We start from the raw sequence: 16,916 nt of genomic DNA, 5'->3' as shown, positions 1-16,916 counted from the left end.
GTGGGTTAGAGACATAAAGAAAACTGACCTGATGCTCCAACTCAGATAGAAGAATGCTGCATAGGAACTCTGCTGTATTTATTTTTTCATCTCCTTCCTGTCACTCTTCCCTTCATTGCCCTCTATATTTTCTATTATTAGTTTTCTCCTTCTTACTTTTGTCCTGCATCATGAAGCATTTATTGCTCCATTTTTTTAATATAACAGAACTGTTTGAGTGCATTCAGGAAGCACTGAGGGGAAAAAAGCACTTGTAGGGACAGGGGCTATTAAACCTGGAGATGTGGCAGGAAGAAGGCCATTATCTGAAAGACGATCTTACAGTCTGTGGAAACAATAAGGTTAAGGCTAATGGCAGAGCCCAGACCTGACTGTATAGCCCTTGTGCTGAAGGGCTGTGAAGCAGTGGCAACCACTCTCTCTCACTTAGTGCAGGCTGAGAATCCACAACTAGAACAGTATAGGCTACAACTTCATGTCTTGCCTACTTGAGTTGTTAATGGAAGTCAGAAAGCCAAAATTTGCTACACCAGTTTTTTCATTGATTTTACTAGAACATCTCCAGTGATGGGTTTGGTTGAATTAGGCTACGTAAGTGAGTCAGGTGAGCAAGATTTGAGCTTACAGTCGTCAATTCATAAAAACAAACAGTTTTGTTTGAAGATCAGTAGGGCTAATGTAAGGAATATATTCCCGCCTTTATACCACCGTACGGTATCATTTGTTAACAGCACAAAGCCTTTGTTTTAAATCAGCGAAGGGAATGTTCTTTGGTTTTTTTCTTTTTAGAAGTAATTTCATTTCTGGGAGCTAAACGGAAAGAGGAATGCACACCTTTACATATGGCAGGAGAGTAGTGCAGTAAACAGGGATTTCTCACATCTCCTTTCTAGGGCATGTGAAGTTATCATTCCATTCATAATTTCTTCAAAATTTCATGCAGCCAACATAATGCAACCACATAAACACTTCCCTGCTAAAATTGGTCATCCAAAATTACTCTGTTATAACTATGTTAGCTTTATTCTTACAGAACTCAAGGGCAGATTTTTAGCATTTCAGAGAAGATAAAGGAAAGTAAGATATGTTATTAATTTTTGTGTTTTCTGACTTTCGCAAATTAACTCAAACCTTAACATTATCAGTCTCCAGTCCTCTCTCCCAGATCTGCTTAATGGCACACTGGCTGTTCAATATCCCAGTGGGAAGTCATATGTGTATTTTGTTTGTCTGGAACTGAGTAGGTGATTGTATCAATGCCGGTTAGTGTGGATGTTTGTCTAACTTGTTTTGAAAGCACCTGACATTGTTTTAAGGATATATTTATAGTACAGTCATTTGTCTTCCTGAAAAATGAAAGCAGCTCAGCTGGAAGCACAATGCTTAATTTATGTGAAGCCATTGCTAATCATGGCTGTTACTGGAATGTACTGTATATCAACAATATTAAATTTAATTTAGATAATTTGAAAAAGAGGTATTTGGGAAATCTCTTCCAGTCATTCTTCATAAAAATTATGTGGCAACATCTATATAAGGTACATTTTTTGTATACTGCTTTGAAAGCTAAAGTTGCCTTGCTGCTGTCCTTTCATTCTCTTTGGTTTATTTGTTTCTCCCAGATATTAAGAATTTTATTCTCCTCTTATATTGCATAATCCTTCAAGAAAATGTAATATTCTTCAGAATTTTCATGTAACTTACTCAATTTTCTGTTAATTCCTCTCCCATTTCCCTTAATTCAAGTTACTTTGTGTCTTGGGTAGTCTTTAAAAAAACCCTACATAATTAGCCTATGGAAGTCTCAAGGGATATCTCATTAATGTATATAAATATCGGGAGGGAGGGTGTAAAGAAGATGGTACCAGGATCTTTTCAGAGGCTCCCAATGACAGGACCAGAGGCAATGAAAAATGAAACACAAGAGATTCTGTCTGAACATCAGGAAACACTTCTTTTACTGTGAGGAAGACCAAGCACTGGCACAGGATTCTCAGAGTGGTTGTGGAGTCTCTGTCCTTGGAGATATTTTAAATCCATCTGCACATGGCCCTGCTCTATGTGGCCTCACTTGAACAGTGGAGTTAGACAAGGTGACCTCCAGAGGTCTCTTCAAACCTCAGCTGTTCTGTACTTCAAAAACTATGTCTAAGGTGAGAGAATCATTCTAAGACTGGCTGGAGATTGACAGGAGGAACCTGACTGATCCAGGTGTTCATGGGCAGCCACCTCTCTGTCCTACACTTCTTGCTTCCTCTTTCTGACCCCCACACCATCTAAATGTCCACTGAAACTGTTCTACAGAAGTGTTGAGTATTATTTTATCTTTGCATTAGTGGTCAGCTATATCTATTGTCAGCACACCACACACAGACTATAGAGACAGACATACAGAACCTTTACACACTCTCAATCGCAGCGCCCAGTAAATATCCTTCACACTCATTACTGTGCAATTAGACTATTGCATATAACAGTTTGATTTCTCTCCAGGATCCATTCATGTTTGGGAAAAGGAAACTACCTTTATATATTGCCAGGTTAATTATACTGTCTGATGAAGTGATTTGAAATGCTCATAATTTTGAACTTTGCCAAATTACTGTCTCTATAAGGCACTAGTTATAGTACCATCTACTGCACCACATTGCATTAATGTGCTTACAGCTAAATCCTCTTTGCCTTAACCTCACAAATAATCCCATTGACATTAATTTGTTCCTAAGTCTTCTTACTATTACAGGGAGTTGTAGCACTTTGCAGGATCACCTTCAGGGATCACAAGACACACATCGGCACTCTCTGCAGATAACTTAGTCTATTAAATAACTCGGCAAGCAGAACTGCATTTTGACATTCATGCCTGGTGATTTTTGTCTTTAAGGGTTCAGGTGTTCTGTATGAATTTGTAAATTTTTTTGCTTAGACCATGGAGCCTTCAATGACCCCGTCAAACAGTTGAACAATATAGCAAATAGGGGCAGATAAACTAAACACTTCAACAGAAAATCAGCTTTAATTATTGCTTGCTCTTCCTGTCTATACCTACAGTGAATGCTCTGGCTAATGCAACTTCTTTCTGCCCCAAGAGTGTTTGGATTTTGGATTTTCCTGCATAAGTGTTTTTTTTCATAAGTTCTTTTAAAGACTTGCAGCATCACCATTCGGTGATTGAGGAAAGCTGACTCTTTCAAAAAACAAATATTCCTTAACTTACAAAAAGTATCAGCATGATGTGAGAGTTTGGAAGCACTAAAAGTGCGCTACTGTTTTCTCTAGAGAGTTGTTGAGATATTTTATGCAGAACAGTGTTTTAAATTCACTTTCTTATTCTTAACTAGCAGTAATTTGAAGGGATTATGTTTTGACGGGGGAAGAGGGAGGGGCAAAACCTGAAATTCTTTAGTCCTTCCCTATCTCAGTTAATTACAGATAGAAAGGAGAACAAGAGGATTTTCTTCTTCCAAAATCAAAGCGTATTTCCACAGTGGCATCCTCATAACAACCCAGCAGGAGATAACTGTTCCCGAGCCTAAACTTTATTGTACTAAGACTATATAAAAGATTTATTTACCAGTTTTTTTCTGGGCCTATTTGCCATCTTTTTTCTGTTTCCCTCTGCTCTTCATGTTTTAGTTGTTAAGATGAATCTTTTGCTCTCTGTCTACCTCTGTGAGTGGATTAAGAAAATTAGAAGAGAGGTGTGTTGCTGTTTTTACATGCTCATAAAAGATAGGCTTTAAAGCTGATGGAAAAAATATTTCAGGCTTCTTTTCTATGTTATGAGTTTTAGGGCTTAAAGGAAGGTGGTTCTCAAAAGAAAAGTGTTTATGAATGCAAATATACACATTTAAATCTGTTAAGGGATCTCAGAAGGCTTTGGCAAGAACCCCCACTGAATTCTGGAGGGATTTGGTTCCCAATTTCTATTAGTGTCTGTGGAAATTCCATCTGTAACTACATGGTTTTGCCATTGGGTTCAAAAATGAACGACACAAGAAGAACATCCCAGAACAGAGGGAACTGATCCAGACTGCAGTCCTGGAGAGAGTGACAGCATAGTTTGCTGAGGCTGTTGCAGCAGAGATAGGAAAGAGATGCCATGTGCATCCACTGAGTGCCAGCGCATCCACTGACTGTGGGAAGAAGGCTGTCCACAGTGTGGGAAGACAGGCAAGAATCCCTGCTCTGCTAACTCTTAAAAGGTCTATCTGTGGGTCAAGGCCAATTCTGCTAACAACTAAACCAAACCAAGTTTTTCATTAATGTAATCCACTGTTGTAGATATAATGTTGCTGGAAGTACAGCTCAAATTTTCCTGTAAGGTGGAAACAGTGGGTTGTTTCCAAAAGCACTTGAAGCTCTTTCTTTCCACACTCCTTCTCCTCCCTAATATGTTTTGTTTGCTTGTATATAGTCTATTTTTTTATTTCAGAAGACACAGTATTGAAGCATTTTGCCATAAAGAATATGTTTTCAGAGGTCTTCAGGAATTCCTGGCATTTCTCAGGCTGCTGTGGGACGTTCTTCAATGAATAAGTAGGACAGTAAAGTTACTGTCAGTGAAACAGTCAGACAACTCCCCCCAGTCACCTCCTAATTTCTAAATAAGCATGCCTTTTGTTGCCTCTCTTCATGCATGAATTCCTGCACAGTCATGTGGGCTGATGCAGATGAACAGCAGTGACATTGTATCTCAGGGCCATGCTGGTGACTCCTTGTGTGGGAGTTACTCATGTGGAACACTGGTTTATGTAATCTCTCCATCCCTGCCCATGGGCTGGGAAAAGGAGGCAGCCATAAGGAAGGGAAGAGATTTATGAATGCTGTGATGTGCCTAGGTTTTTGCTGTCACTCTAAATAACTGCATTTTCTCAATGTGGTACTGGCATTAACAGCTGAACAAGCAGCAATAAATAGCGTAAGAGGCTCTTATACTCATTTGTGCTGTAAAAACACCTTCTTTTCTTATTGCTTTGATAAAACATCAAATCCATATTTACTTACTGACCAATTTAACTCTAATAGTCCATGAGACTATTAGAATTGTCTTCACTTTTGTTTTGTGTAACTTCACTAGCTCTATAGCAGATCTGGGAGATGTTTATGGAAAGGTTATTATATCTCTGTTCAGTGATTTATGATTTTCACCTGACTGTAATATCTCCATAGATACCTACTTCTGATTAATCTTCGGCTCTTACACCTGTTTTTACATGCTCTAATTGTGAGTGTACCAGAATTGAGCTTGGTGATCCACCTGCAATATTGCCCTAACTTTCTCAGCTTTCATCACCGATTCGTTTTCTGGTTTTTGCTGTTCTACTCTCAGCTGGATGAACAGCTCCGTAATTTTTTTCTGTTCAAATGGATTTCCTTTTTCAGGTCTTCTCAATGCCTGTTTTACTTTTTGCGTGCTTTAGAAATTGCACGTCTGAGTGAACTCCTGAAATGTAATCACAAGTTGATCAGAGAAATGTGATGGACGTGATTCTTTTGACTCAGTACTCTCTCAGAGAAAATTTAATCTCAGTGAAAAGTTATTCAGAGTCCTTTTTGAGTTTTTCTGAAAACAAACAAAATATTAAGGAGAAATTTTCTTCTACTTAACATTCTTAAACACTCATGCATGAATTGCCAAAGTTGCTCTGTTTAAACACTGATTGACGTATCTGTTTCTTCCCTTCCTTTTCTGAATTTTGCTGGATCCACTGTAACATCCTTTAAAATCAGATTATGACTTTTGTCAATGCCCACAACACTCAGAATATTGATAAAAACATTGTACCAACGTGTCTTCTGTTAAAATCCCAATTAAAAGTGCAGCCCCACCTATAGTAGCATAATCAAATGAATACAAACAACTTGCACAAATGCCTATATAAAAGTCTCCACAGTTTTAGCAAGTAAATAAGAACTGCAGGCAGATGTGATGACAGAATAACTTCTGAGAGCATAGTAGGGTTATTGTGCAGGGAAATATACCACACTGAAAGCCATGGGATCTGAGAAATTAAATCATGGATTCTTGCAATTTTATAGAATCACAGAATCACAGAATATGCTGAGTTGGAAGGGACCCACAAGGACTATCAAGTCCAACCCTTAACCCTGCACAGGACCATCCCTCAGAGTCAAACCATGTGTTTCAGAGTACCATCCAAACACTTCTTGAACTCTGGCAGGCTTGGTGCTGTGACCACTTCCCTGGAGAGCCTGTTCCAGTGCCCACCCACCCTCTGGGTGAAGAACTTTTTTCTAATATCCAACCTAAACCTACCCTGACACAACTTCAGGCCATTCCCTGGGGTCCTGTCACTGGTCACCACAGCAAAGAGCTCAGTACCTGCCCCTCCTCTTCCCCTCATGAGAAAGTTGTAGACTTGAGAGCAGTTTGCATGGGATAGCAGTAAGTTCAACACAGCTTTTGAACAGGAAGGATGAATAAGTGCTGCTAACATACGATTATTGATGAGCAATTCGAGAGTTTAAAGCAGGTGCTGTGTTTTCTGTTGAAACTGAAAGTGAGAACCAATACATCTAATCCCTCTAGTGCTTCTCAGAGGATGGTACCCTGACTGTGATTGGTAGCATTTTCCTATGGAGAACACAAGAATTTTAGATGTATAAAAATGGTACTTCTGCAATGTGTCCTGATCCTGATTTTCTTCAACATCTGCTGTCATTTAAAAGTTTTAGGAATTTCTTTATCCAGAACCCTCTGAAATTTATCTGCGTACTGTTGCACACCATTTCATAGTTCAATTCAAATATAAGTTTTTAAACAACTGGCATTTACCTGTATGTGACTGAAAATTATGACACAATGGAGACATCTTGTCATTAAGGAGTAGAACCAACTCTCATAAGATCTGGTTCTCCTGTGGACTTATCAGGCCCAGATTACAAAATTCAGACTTTCTGTGCCTTTTATGCTTAGTAGAATGGGTAAAGAGATACCTCTGATATTTGTATTGCTTATTTTGGGATGCTTAACAATGTGATTTATATTGGAAGCTATAATATTACTGTCATAGAAACAAAATGTAGTTGACAATCCAATCAGGATACAGAACTAGCTTTTCTCTTCTCTCTCATCCTCTAGGTTTTTAGAGTGTGGGATATACAAACCCTTGCACCACTGCAGGTCTTCCATGATAATCAAGTGAGCCCTGAAGAGCTGGATACCTTTCCCATGGTATTTGACAATGATCACGGCATACTTATCACTGGTATGTTATTGCAGCTGATGTATGAGAGCATGACTCTTCTCCTAGAATGCAATTTCTTTTATGGTGATTTCCTTTATGATTGCATACAACTGAAGTTGAGTTCAGGAATAGAGTATATGAGAATATACAGAATACTGAGAGGCAAGAGTATTTGCACAATAAGATCATTTTAAAGTGGGTTATATCTGGTGTTAATTTCAATATCAAAATATGCATGAAAATATGCAGCATAGGAATTAAATGCAAGAACCGAAGGAAATGAGAAAGGCTTCTCTGAAGGCGAGGTGAGCCTCCCATAGCAAAATTAAACTACAGATATTGTTCTATAGACTTGTCATTTCTTGAAAGCTACTAAGCTGCTGATCTTCCCCTAACAATTCCTCTAGCACCCTCCTCCTCCCATTTGGAGGTCAAAACAGCAACATAAAGTCTCTATGGAGCCTTCACAAGTATATTCAAACTCCTTATTTAACTCAGTAGCTACAGACAGCCCCACAATCTGTGGTGTCAACAGAAGTACTGCTTGACTGATGAGGAATAAAATATTGTGGGAACTCAATCTGAGTTCTGTGGGACTCAGATAAAATATTGTGGGAACTCAATTTTGGACTCTGTTTGCTGACTCTGTAGCAGGGAGCCTGGAATCTCTGAGGGACCAGACCTTTTTAGTTGTCACTAAGGATGTTAGTCTTCTGTATCTAAGACAGAGACTCTTGAAACCAGGAGGGTTTGTCTGCCCCAGAGATGTAGTCACTAAAAAAAAACAGCTTTGAGCTTCTTCTGGGACTATAGAGGCCTAAGTCATACCAGGAAAATAAGGTAGTTGTCTTTGGAGACAGATTTTTCTGTCCTTGGATTAGAAACAAGGCACAAAGCTTGCAAAGCTTGTCAAATCTCAGATGAATGCGAAACATTTTATTTTCAGTGAACTGGTAGTTTCTGCTGAATCTTTTGATTACTAAAGGATACAGCTACTATCTTTAGTTCAAATTTAAGTTAGTGAGATTTTCAAGGCTTAGTAATGTAGAGAATATAAACAGATCAATCCTTGACAAAATGAGGTAACTTTACCCTTGTAAATAATTAATTATCATGGATATGTACCTGGCTCTACAGAGGTGATTTTCACTTAGTAGTTCAATAACATCCATAAATCATGGCTCACCTTCATGCTTCATTCAAATTTTGCCATAGCTTTCCTTCTGTGCCTTTTCCAAGCTGCTGGCCTCTGTGCCTGGATTTACACCAGGGATTAGGCAATTTCATCCTTTGCTGTGTACTCACTGCTACTCCTCTGCTGGTAGATCGGCAGTGATACTGCATGTGCATTCTGGCTTAAGAGTATTGTACAGACCTTGTCCTTTCTTTTGTCTTGTTGTTCCCATCTGCTTCTGTCTTTGCAACTCTTCTAATCCAAGAACACTGGAAGGTGTCTGGAAAACACCGTTCAGACTCTCAGTGCTGTATAAAGGAAGGTACGGGAAAGACGTCATCATTCCCTGCAGATAGAATTGCTTTGTCTGTAAGAACAAAGCAGATACCAGAATTTATTTTAGTGATAAATCTCACAGTTAGATTTTTATTTATTTGGGTTCATTCTATTCCATGCCAACCAACTCTGGGACTAGGGGATTCATGACTCCTAGTAATTTGCGGTCAGAGAATCAATCCTATCAAAGGTGGGCAGATGGTTGTTGAAGGCAGGTAAATACTTAGCCATTGTTTCACTGGTGCTTTGTTGGGAGCATGTGTGAATGTTTTCTGCTTCAGAGAACGGGTATTCTCAAGAAACAGAAAATATTCCTTAGCCTCTTCAGAAGAACGCAAACGAACCCTATGGTTTACATAAAATCCTTTTATGTCCAGGGAAAGTACCTGATACTATGGACAAAATATATATATTCTCACTTCTCTCACCCTGTGCAGGTTCAGATGTCATTGATATTTATCCCCTAGCTAACGTGATAGAAGATACAAGACAGCTGCCACAAACCCATGAGAAAAGCATCAATGCTCTGATTTACAACAGGACTCTTCACCAGCTTCTCACCATTTGCACTGAGTCAATACTGAAGGTGAGTGTAAGTTGTCACCATTTATACTGAAAAATAAAAGTCTCAGGTTTTTTGTCTCGAATAATTTATTGGGCAATCTGATAAGTTATTAGTGTTTATTATTCTAAGTGTTGGTTTTGTGGCTATTTTTTACTTCCAGGGAAGTGGTAGCCATGATAAACCCTATTTGGGTTCAGAAGATCCAACTTTTCTTTTTAACAGTGTGACAGTGATCATCAGAGGTATCAAGAACCTGTAGTTTTCATCAGCTGTTGGTAGGTTAGATGGCAAGATTTGTAGGGACAGGTAGCATCTTTTATTGGGCCAGCTGGTGATGTGTGCCATTCCTGAGGAAAAAAGCTGGTTTGTGTATAGGCTTGTTCAGTTTATGCAATCAGTAAAGATGTTATTTGTCACTGTAAACCCTGCCTTCCCTAGACCACAATGGCTACACGATTACAATTACAAGATAGTTTGGGGCATTTGGTGCTGCAGAAAATCAGATCCAGACACTGCATATGAAATCAGTGGTGCTTCATAAATCCAGTTGAATCTGAGCTATCCCACTACAGCAACCAACTTTTTGAGGCATTGCTTAAATTTCTAAAAGAATTAGATAATGACCGGAGATAGTTCCTACATTTTTGGAACAAATGTTTATGTAAAGTCTGATTTTTATATTCTGCACCGAAATTCTAACTGAAACCATCCTTTCTAGTTAGATTTCTTTGCTTTTGCACTGTAAATACTCATTTGATTTAACATCAATCTCTCTGAATTACCAGGGGTCTTTCTCACAGCATACATACTACATAGAGCCTCCCCTTGCCTGAATAGCTTCTCTGGGGACAGGGACATTTTCAGGGAAAATACACTAGTATTTCAGTAAAAGAACTTGGTAGTGTGCTGTTGTAACAGAGATGTTACAGAGATGTGAAACAGAGACAACAAGAAGTGAAAATTCGCTATTGACAGTCATTTCTCCAATTACATTAGAACACATTGTGTGACAAGTTTTAGAGGATGTATTACAAATAATTATCATATTATTTTTTCAGGTCTGGGACCTAGAAACAGGATATCAGATATATCAAATCGAAGATCCACATGGGGTGAATACTGAAGTGACCTGTGCAGCCATTGAAATAAATGGTTTTTATGTTGCTACTGGGGCATGTGATGGTAAAGCAATTAAATAATTACTACATTTTTATTACATTTTTTTAATGACATATTACATGAGCAGACAGAACTCTTTGTCTTGACTGTCTCAGTGACAGCAGAATTAATTTTGAATGCACAGCTGCCAGTCTGTGGAAAGGCTGTGGGGTGTGTGTGGGGGGGTGTCTTGGTTGGGTTTTATTTGATAGGTGCTTCACAGAACGGCGATTTTTGGCTGCTTGGGCTCTGGTACTTTGATAATCTGTTACTTTCTGGAAGACTGTCTCCAAACCTCTTGGTCTGAAAAGTTGTTTCCTCATAAGACTTAGTATCTAGATCTATAACTAAACAGCTGCAGATAAAGAATGGGAGGTTTTAAATTTTCTACTATCTAAGCTCAATTTTATAGTGTCTGCAGTCACTGAACACTAAAAGATAGATACAGATAGATAGATATATTTTTCCTTAATTTTTCACATCTGTTGTTTAGGGTGCATGAGTTTGAGGTAACGTGACGAGACCTCACCAATACACAAATGCACACTGAATTCTTCAGGAAGCTTTAATAATTTTTGATTTGTTAACATGACTGAATAATTCTCACATTCAAATGTTCAAGAGTACACACCTGAATTATTAAAATATATAAAATATATGAAATCTGCCTCACATGAATAGGAGAGGATGGCCTTTTCCACACAGCATACTGGCTGATATTTCTTGTTTCTGCTTGGGAGCAGAGACTGCACGCATTATGGATCTTAAGAGCACAACAGAAGGTGAATGCTGTCAAGTCTTACAAAAGGAAAGTTATATATAATAATTTCATCACTTAAGAAAATTCTGTAGCTCCCTCTCCCCAGTAGCTCTGTGGGATAAGTCCAGCAATCAGGTCCCTCTGCTCATTGATGTAGGTCAGAACTTGAAGTCTTCTCACACTCTGCTTGCTCCCTGATAATGCTATCCAGAAACAGAAGTAAAGTAAGAAGAAGTCTTTTATCCTGGGCTGCAGAACAAAATAGACATGGGAAAAAAGATGGAAGAATGGAGGGCATAGTGGTAAAGGTGTTTTCTGGTGTGTTTTTTTGTCCCTAAGTCTGCTTTGCTAAGAAACACATACACTTGCAATTTTTGAAAGCCCAGTGACCTAACTCTCAACCTTAAGTTGGATTTTCATTTTTCTTGTCTTTTCCCTGTTTGATCCTATTCAAGCTTCTGACTTTGAAGCACAGGGTATGGATAAAAGTTCATTCCCTTTTCTACATTTTGTCATCCCTGTGTAGGAACAGTGAAAATTTGGGAGTTTGAAAGTGGGCAAGAATTTAAAACCTTGCCTTTGGCCCAGCACAGCGAAGATGAGCATCGCGTACTGAAGATAGTCTATCTGAAGGCTGATGAGAGTCAACATGCACTTCTTGTTTTGGAACAGAGAGGGGAGATGAAAATCATTCAGGTTTTTCAAATAGACTTTTTTTTTTTGCCCTAATTTCATTTGGTAGCCCCTAAATTTTGAGGTAAAATAGGACTTTTTCATTAATTATTAGATGAACTTTTAGAAACTGTCAAGGAACAGAACTTTTAGAAACTGTCAAGGAACAATCTAGTTTTTCAGTGTCATCAAATTACCTTTCTGCCTTTCTGTCTAGTGTTGAAATGTTCATTAGTCCATTGCTGGTTTTCAGCATTCCGATAATTTCTTTCCTTGCATTTGCTTTTTCATTTGTGATTGAGGTTTCAGTAGTTAGAGATCCTTTAAGGCCTTAAAATATTGCTGTTGTTACTATAGATGGTTTTTACCTTATTTAAAGTGTTTCTAAAGAGAATATTTTGGTGAAAAGATTTTTTAATTTTCTTTTTGTTTAAAATTACTAGGTTAAAACAGTGGCTCCTTAGGAACTGATACAAAGAAACACAAATCAGATTGACTTTCTGGGCTTGATTTTGAGCATCTACTCTGTGTTCCCTTCAGCTAAAACTAACAAGATGCATTTGCAGTTTACTATAATTTCATTTATATAGTTTCATAATAATTATAGTCTCATTTCTCATACACACCATGTTTCTGTGGAATTTTCTGTCTCAAATTGGAATGTTTTACTTGGGACAAAATTCTTCTGAAACTTTAAATCTACTATGCGCAAGGGAGCAAAGGTTGTCGGGAGAAGCAATAACTTTTAGACAAATGATACATTTGGGGAAAAAACATACAGGCTCTCATCTCAGTAAATAAGTTATCCTTTTGAGCTTCCTGCTAATAAAAAGCTGTTTCATACAGAGTTTGCTTTTGCTATTCAGACTTTTCTGAAATACTCCATCACACTAATTGGTCCCCAGTGTTATTACTGAAATTGTTAAAACAGTTCATTTACTGTAAATTATGTAAATGTATCCCTTGACAAACAGGTTAGTGAGGAGTTCAATGTCCTTCAAGTCTCTATGAATCTAAGTACATTAATACTGTTTCACATATGTGCAGATCTACATTTTCCCACAGATGTTTCTGTGATAATGAGAAATACAGGTTGTTATTAGCTTTTTAAAAGGCTCCAAATATAGTAATTAGCAAGGGAAACTGGAGTAGCAGCCCAAAACATTTCATCCTTTGCAGGAGTCTACTATAGATCTCTCAATTTTTAATCCTTCCCCAGAAGTATTTCTTGTTTGATATACTTAGTATTATAAGATTTACTAAAATCTTAATTATTTCTTCATTCTTGAGCTTAAGACATCTATGAAAACAGTAGAAAACGTAAGGAGCTGATTTCAGTAACACTTCTCAGAATGGACAGAAATATCAATGATAGAGCAGGTACTATTTCTTATAGTCAGAAAAACTCTCAAAGTGACTCCCAGTTGCCTCTAAGCACAATGAGGAGGAATCAATGACTTGGGGCTGTAGCTGAACTGTGGCTTCTTCTCTCACACAATTGGAACAACCACCAGTTTTACTGGATGTTTTGGTAGATATGAACTGGAGAGTAGCAATGTTAATGAAATAAACAGCTATAAATAAGAGATAGCTTATTTTAAGGAGGTAGTTAAACTGAGTAAAATTAACACCTCTGAACTCCGCAGCTGCACAGCTTCTAATATAACAGCAGGTAACTTAAGGTGAGCTGGAATATCTCTGGATGAAACTTCAGTTTGCATTGTAGGCATGTTCTAGTTGATACCTGTAACAGGTTTTGTAATTTGGTGCAGAAAACAAGCTTTGGATATACACTTGCTACAATTTTTTTTATGACTAGAGAAATCCTTTTCTTTCTCTTTCATTAAGTCAGTTATTTTAATAGGGTAACTCAACTCAAACACATCTACATGTCGCATGGGTGCTTCCTGATGCAGTGTCTTTTCCACGAAGGAATCCAGTTGTATATCTGTTACTGAAGCCTGACACCTCACAAGATTTTTTTCCAGCTATTCGGCTGCTGTCTAACATCAGTTCTCTGAGTGATGATACAGAGGTGAGAAACACTTCAAAGTTCCACGTCATTTATAGAAGATTGGAATGTAAAAACTTTATTGTGCCACCAAGGATTTCATGTTTTAGCAACAGATTAAGAACCAAATAAGTATTGCCCATTGTGGTCTCTTCCAACCTTATTAATTCAATGATTCCGTACTTTTCAGTACATTGAAATAAATACACAAAAGGAGATGTTCTGAACATACACTTCCATTCCTATAAAATATAGTAAGTTGAGGTTCTCAAATAAACTCTTCTAGAAATGAAATGCCATTTATACTATAGCTAGGCTGACCTTCAGTAATAGTGGCACATAAAGATCAAGTTGAGTATCAAAGTGATTCTATTTTCTCTTCTTATTGCTTTGGTAAAATAAGATATCAAATTTATGTTTCAATGGTTGACCGATTTAACTTGAATACTCCCCGAGATTTAAGTCCTGTTTTGTAAAATTTCACTAACTCTGTAACAGATCTGGATGATGTTTATGGAAAGGTTATTATATCTCTGTTAAGGGACTTATTCCTTTAACTTGATTATAGTATCTCTGTAGATACCTACTTCTGATTAATCTTCAGCTCTTACACCTGTTTTTACATGCTCAAATTGCAACTGTGCTGTAAATAGCAGGTGAGGTTGGAGGCCCTGTTCTCTGCAGCAGGGAGTCTCCCAATATTATCACTCCTTGCTTCCTTCTGGTGCTTCTATGTAGCTCAAATACAGTAGTATTAGAATAGCATCCAAAATGCAGTTATTGTAGACACTGTCTGTTTAGGCATTTTGTTAGTTTAACAGTTAAAACATTTCACTGCCTAGTGTCCACGTTGCTCCTACTCATACTTTTCTTTTAACTGTCTTTGTAGAATTTTGCACCTTCTGTGGAAATTAACTGTTTTGCTGTTTTAAAAGTAGAAGGATGGAGTTTCATAGCTACAGGAAGTGCAAATGGTGAAATAATTTTGTGGGATTTTGTATCTGCCTCTGTGAGATGCCTGTAAGTATTGCTTTCATGGAGGCCGTTTGATCTCCAGTATTTCATACAAACTTTCCAAATGGCATACTGGAAATTCTAAGATGCCCAAATATACAGGGTGATTGACAAGCAGGAGTTAAAGTAGCAATTTATGTTGGCCCTCCTACCTTCCACTTCAAATTACTTTGCTAGCTAGTCCTGACAGTGCAGGTAGGAGATGTGATCAAGAGAGAGAGTCATTTAGGGAAGGGATTATGTAATTAAGAATAGTGTTTAACATAACTCAGCACTGCCACTGAAGGAAACTCTCACTATGTCAATCATTCTGTCATTGACTGGAGGCTGCTACTGAGCTGTAGAAACATCCTTATTTTGGAAATTTTTGTGTTTGGGAGGACAGCTAGAAATAATGCTACTTCAGATGATAATGCCAGATGTTCTACATTATCAGTATCACTGGACATACCTAGAAGACTAGGAATCACATTCAATGAGGAGAAAACTAACGTGGTTTTGGAGGTTTGAGATTAAAGATCTTTCACAGAAGTTGACAAAGAGTGCTTACTCTTTGGATGGTTCTATTTACTCTTACTCACATTAAGCTGCTACGTCAGTAAGGTGAGCAATGGCAGTACTTCTGGCTAGACTCAGTGCTGCAGCATGGAAGTATTCCTGTGCTGGTGAAGGAACACATGCCTTTTAAAACCATAAAAAGTCAATACTTAATTATCCTACCCAACAGTTTCACAACATCCTTAAGGTGTAAAACTGGCATGTTTGTGAGAAAATGAGCTGAGTCTTTCTGTTCCATGGAAATAATCAAAACTTAACTGCAGTTCTGACTCTGGCTCTTACTTTGTATTTGCCTCTATATATGAGGCAGGCAATTCATATGGATACCTGGAAGACAGGAAAGTCAATACTTTGTAAGGAGAGTTCAGATGACTTTTTGAGTGCTGGGAACAAGATACTATGCTAACATTAACTTAGCTAGTTAACTTCAACATAGGAGACTTTGTCTCTTCAATACTAATTCTCAAGAAAATACTTGGCTGAATGAAATTTTCATCATTCCATCTTCACTGACATTAACTGATTAACTGATTCTGAAAAACTGTCTAAAACTTAGGTGATATGTATTCTGGGAAATGAAAAGTTTAATTTTTTTAACTACAAATTAAGTTAGAAATGTTTTCTGGGAACAATACATAACCTGTACAAACATCTTTATTTTCAGCCATGAAACTAATGAAGACAGCCAGGATTCAGTTTCTCAAGAATCTGGAATCAATGCCATGTTATTCCTTGTACATGGTGCTTTTACTTCCAGGTAACTCCATGCATTTTATCTTCCTCAGGGACAGGCACAATCACTTGGAATTTTGTTGCAGTAAAAGGATGTAGTGTTTGTCTAAGATAGCTGATTTAAATTGAGATTTAAATTGAGATTTTATTTGTATTTAATCAATTCAAGTCCAGACAGTTAGTTGGCTTTCCCATCCTAAAACCTTTGTAATGCTTATCAAACCATATTACATGTTCTTTTTTCCACTCAGATATCCTTTTGTCCTCTAAATGACCTCATAAGTCTCAATTCTATTGAAAAATTCAACAGAAGTTAGCTTTTGCCAGGTATCAGTTTTCCTGTGTACTGTAGATTCACTTGTTCTTATCTCTGTGAGATAACTGTGTGACAGCAGGCTTTTTCTTTATAGTATTTTTTCTTTATATGTATATTTTTATATATATTCTTTATATATATATATTTCTCTTTTTTTTTAAGTTTGTAGTGTCAAGTTTCATCTTAAAACAAACTAGAAGCTGTCATAGGCTGGTGGTGTTGGATGAAGAAAAGAATTTTAGACAAATGTGCTCATGTTGAGAGAAAGGCATTGCATCTGTACATAATTTCAGAAGTGCTTGTCTTCCAATGGATATGCAAAGGCAATGGCAGCCAAAAGGACTCAGTATGGTTTAAATACTTATGCAGCTTTAACCTTTTAGCAATTAGGCAGCTTTTTTGCTGTCAT

The 16,916-nt window shown here is 37.5% G+C and overlaps 1 protein-coding gene across 5 annotated transcripts in view; it reads left to right on the top strand.

The window, feature by feature from the left end:
• Positions 1 to 16,916, top strand: part of WDR64 (WD repeat domain 64) — a 68,886-nt gene that overhangs the window by 36,407 nt on the left and 15,563 nt on the right. For all 5 annotated transcript variants that reach the window (XM_039388700.1, XM_039388690.1, XM_039388694.1 and 2 more), the window contains 7 exons: positions 7,106 to 7,232; positions 9,159 to 9,307; positions 10,345 to 10,468; positions 11,731 to 11,900; positions 13,741 to 13,911; positions 14,777 to 14,907; positions 16,124 to 16,216. In XM_039388700.1, coding sequence (XP_039244634.1) covers positions 7,106 to 7,232; positions 9,159 to 9,307; positions 10,345 to 10,468; positions 11,731 to 11,900; positions 13,741 to 13,911; positions 14,777 to 14,907; positions 16,124 to 16,216 — 965 coding nt within the window. The remainder of the gene's footprint in view (positions 1 to 7,105; positions 7,233 to 9,158; positions 9,308 to 10,344; positions 10,469 to 11,730; positions 11,901 to 13,740; positions 13,912 to 14,776; positions 14,908 to 16,123; positions 16,217 to 16,916) is intronic.

The sequence above is a fragment of the Pipra filicauda genome, unplaced genomic scaffold, assembly GCF_003945595.2.
Source record: "Pipra filicauda isolate LSUMZ 115617 unplaced genomic scaffold, ASM394559v2 scaffold122_size2191957_pilon, whole genome shotgun sequence".
Lineage (NCBI taxonomy): Eukaryota > Metazoa > Chordata > Aves > Passeriformes > Pipridae > Pipra > Pipra filicauda.
This window is presented reverse-complemented; position numbering and strand designations above follow the sequence as displayed.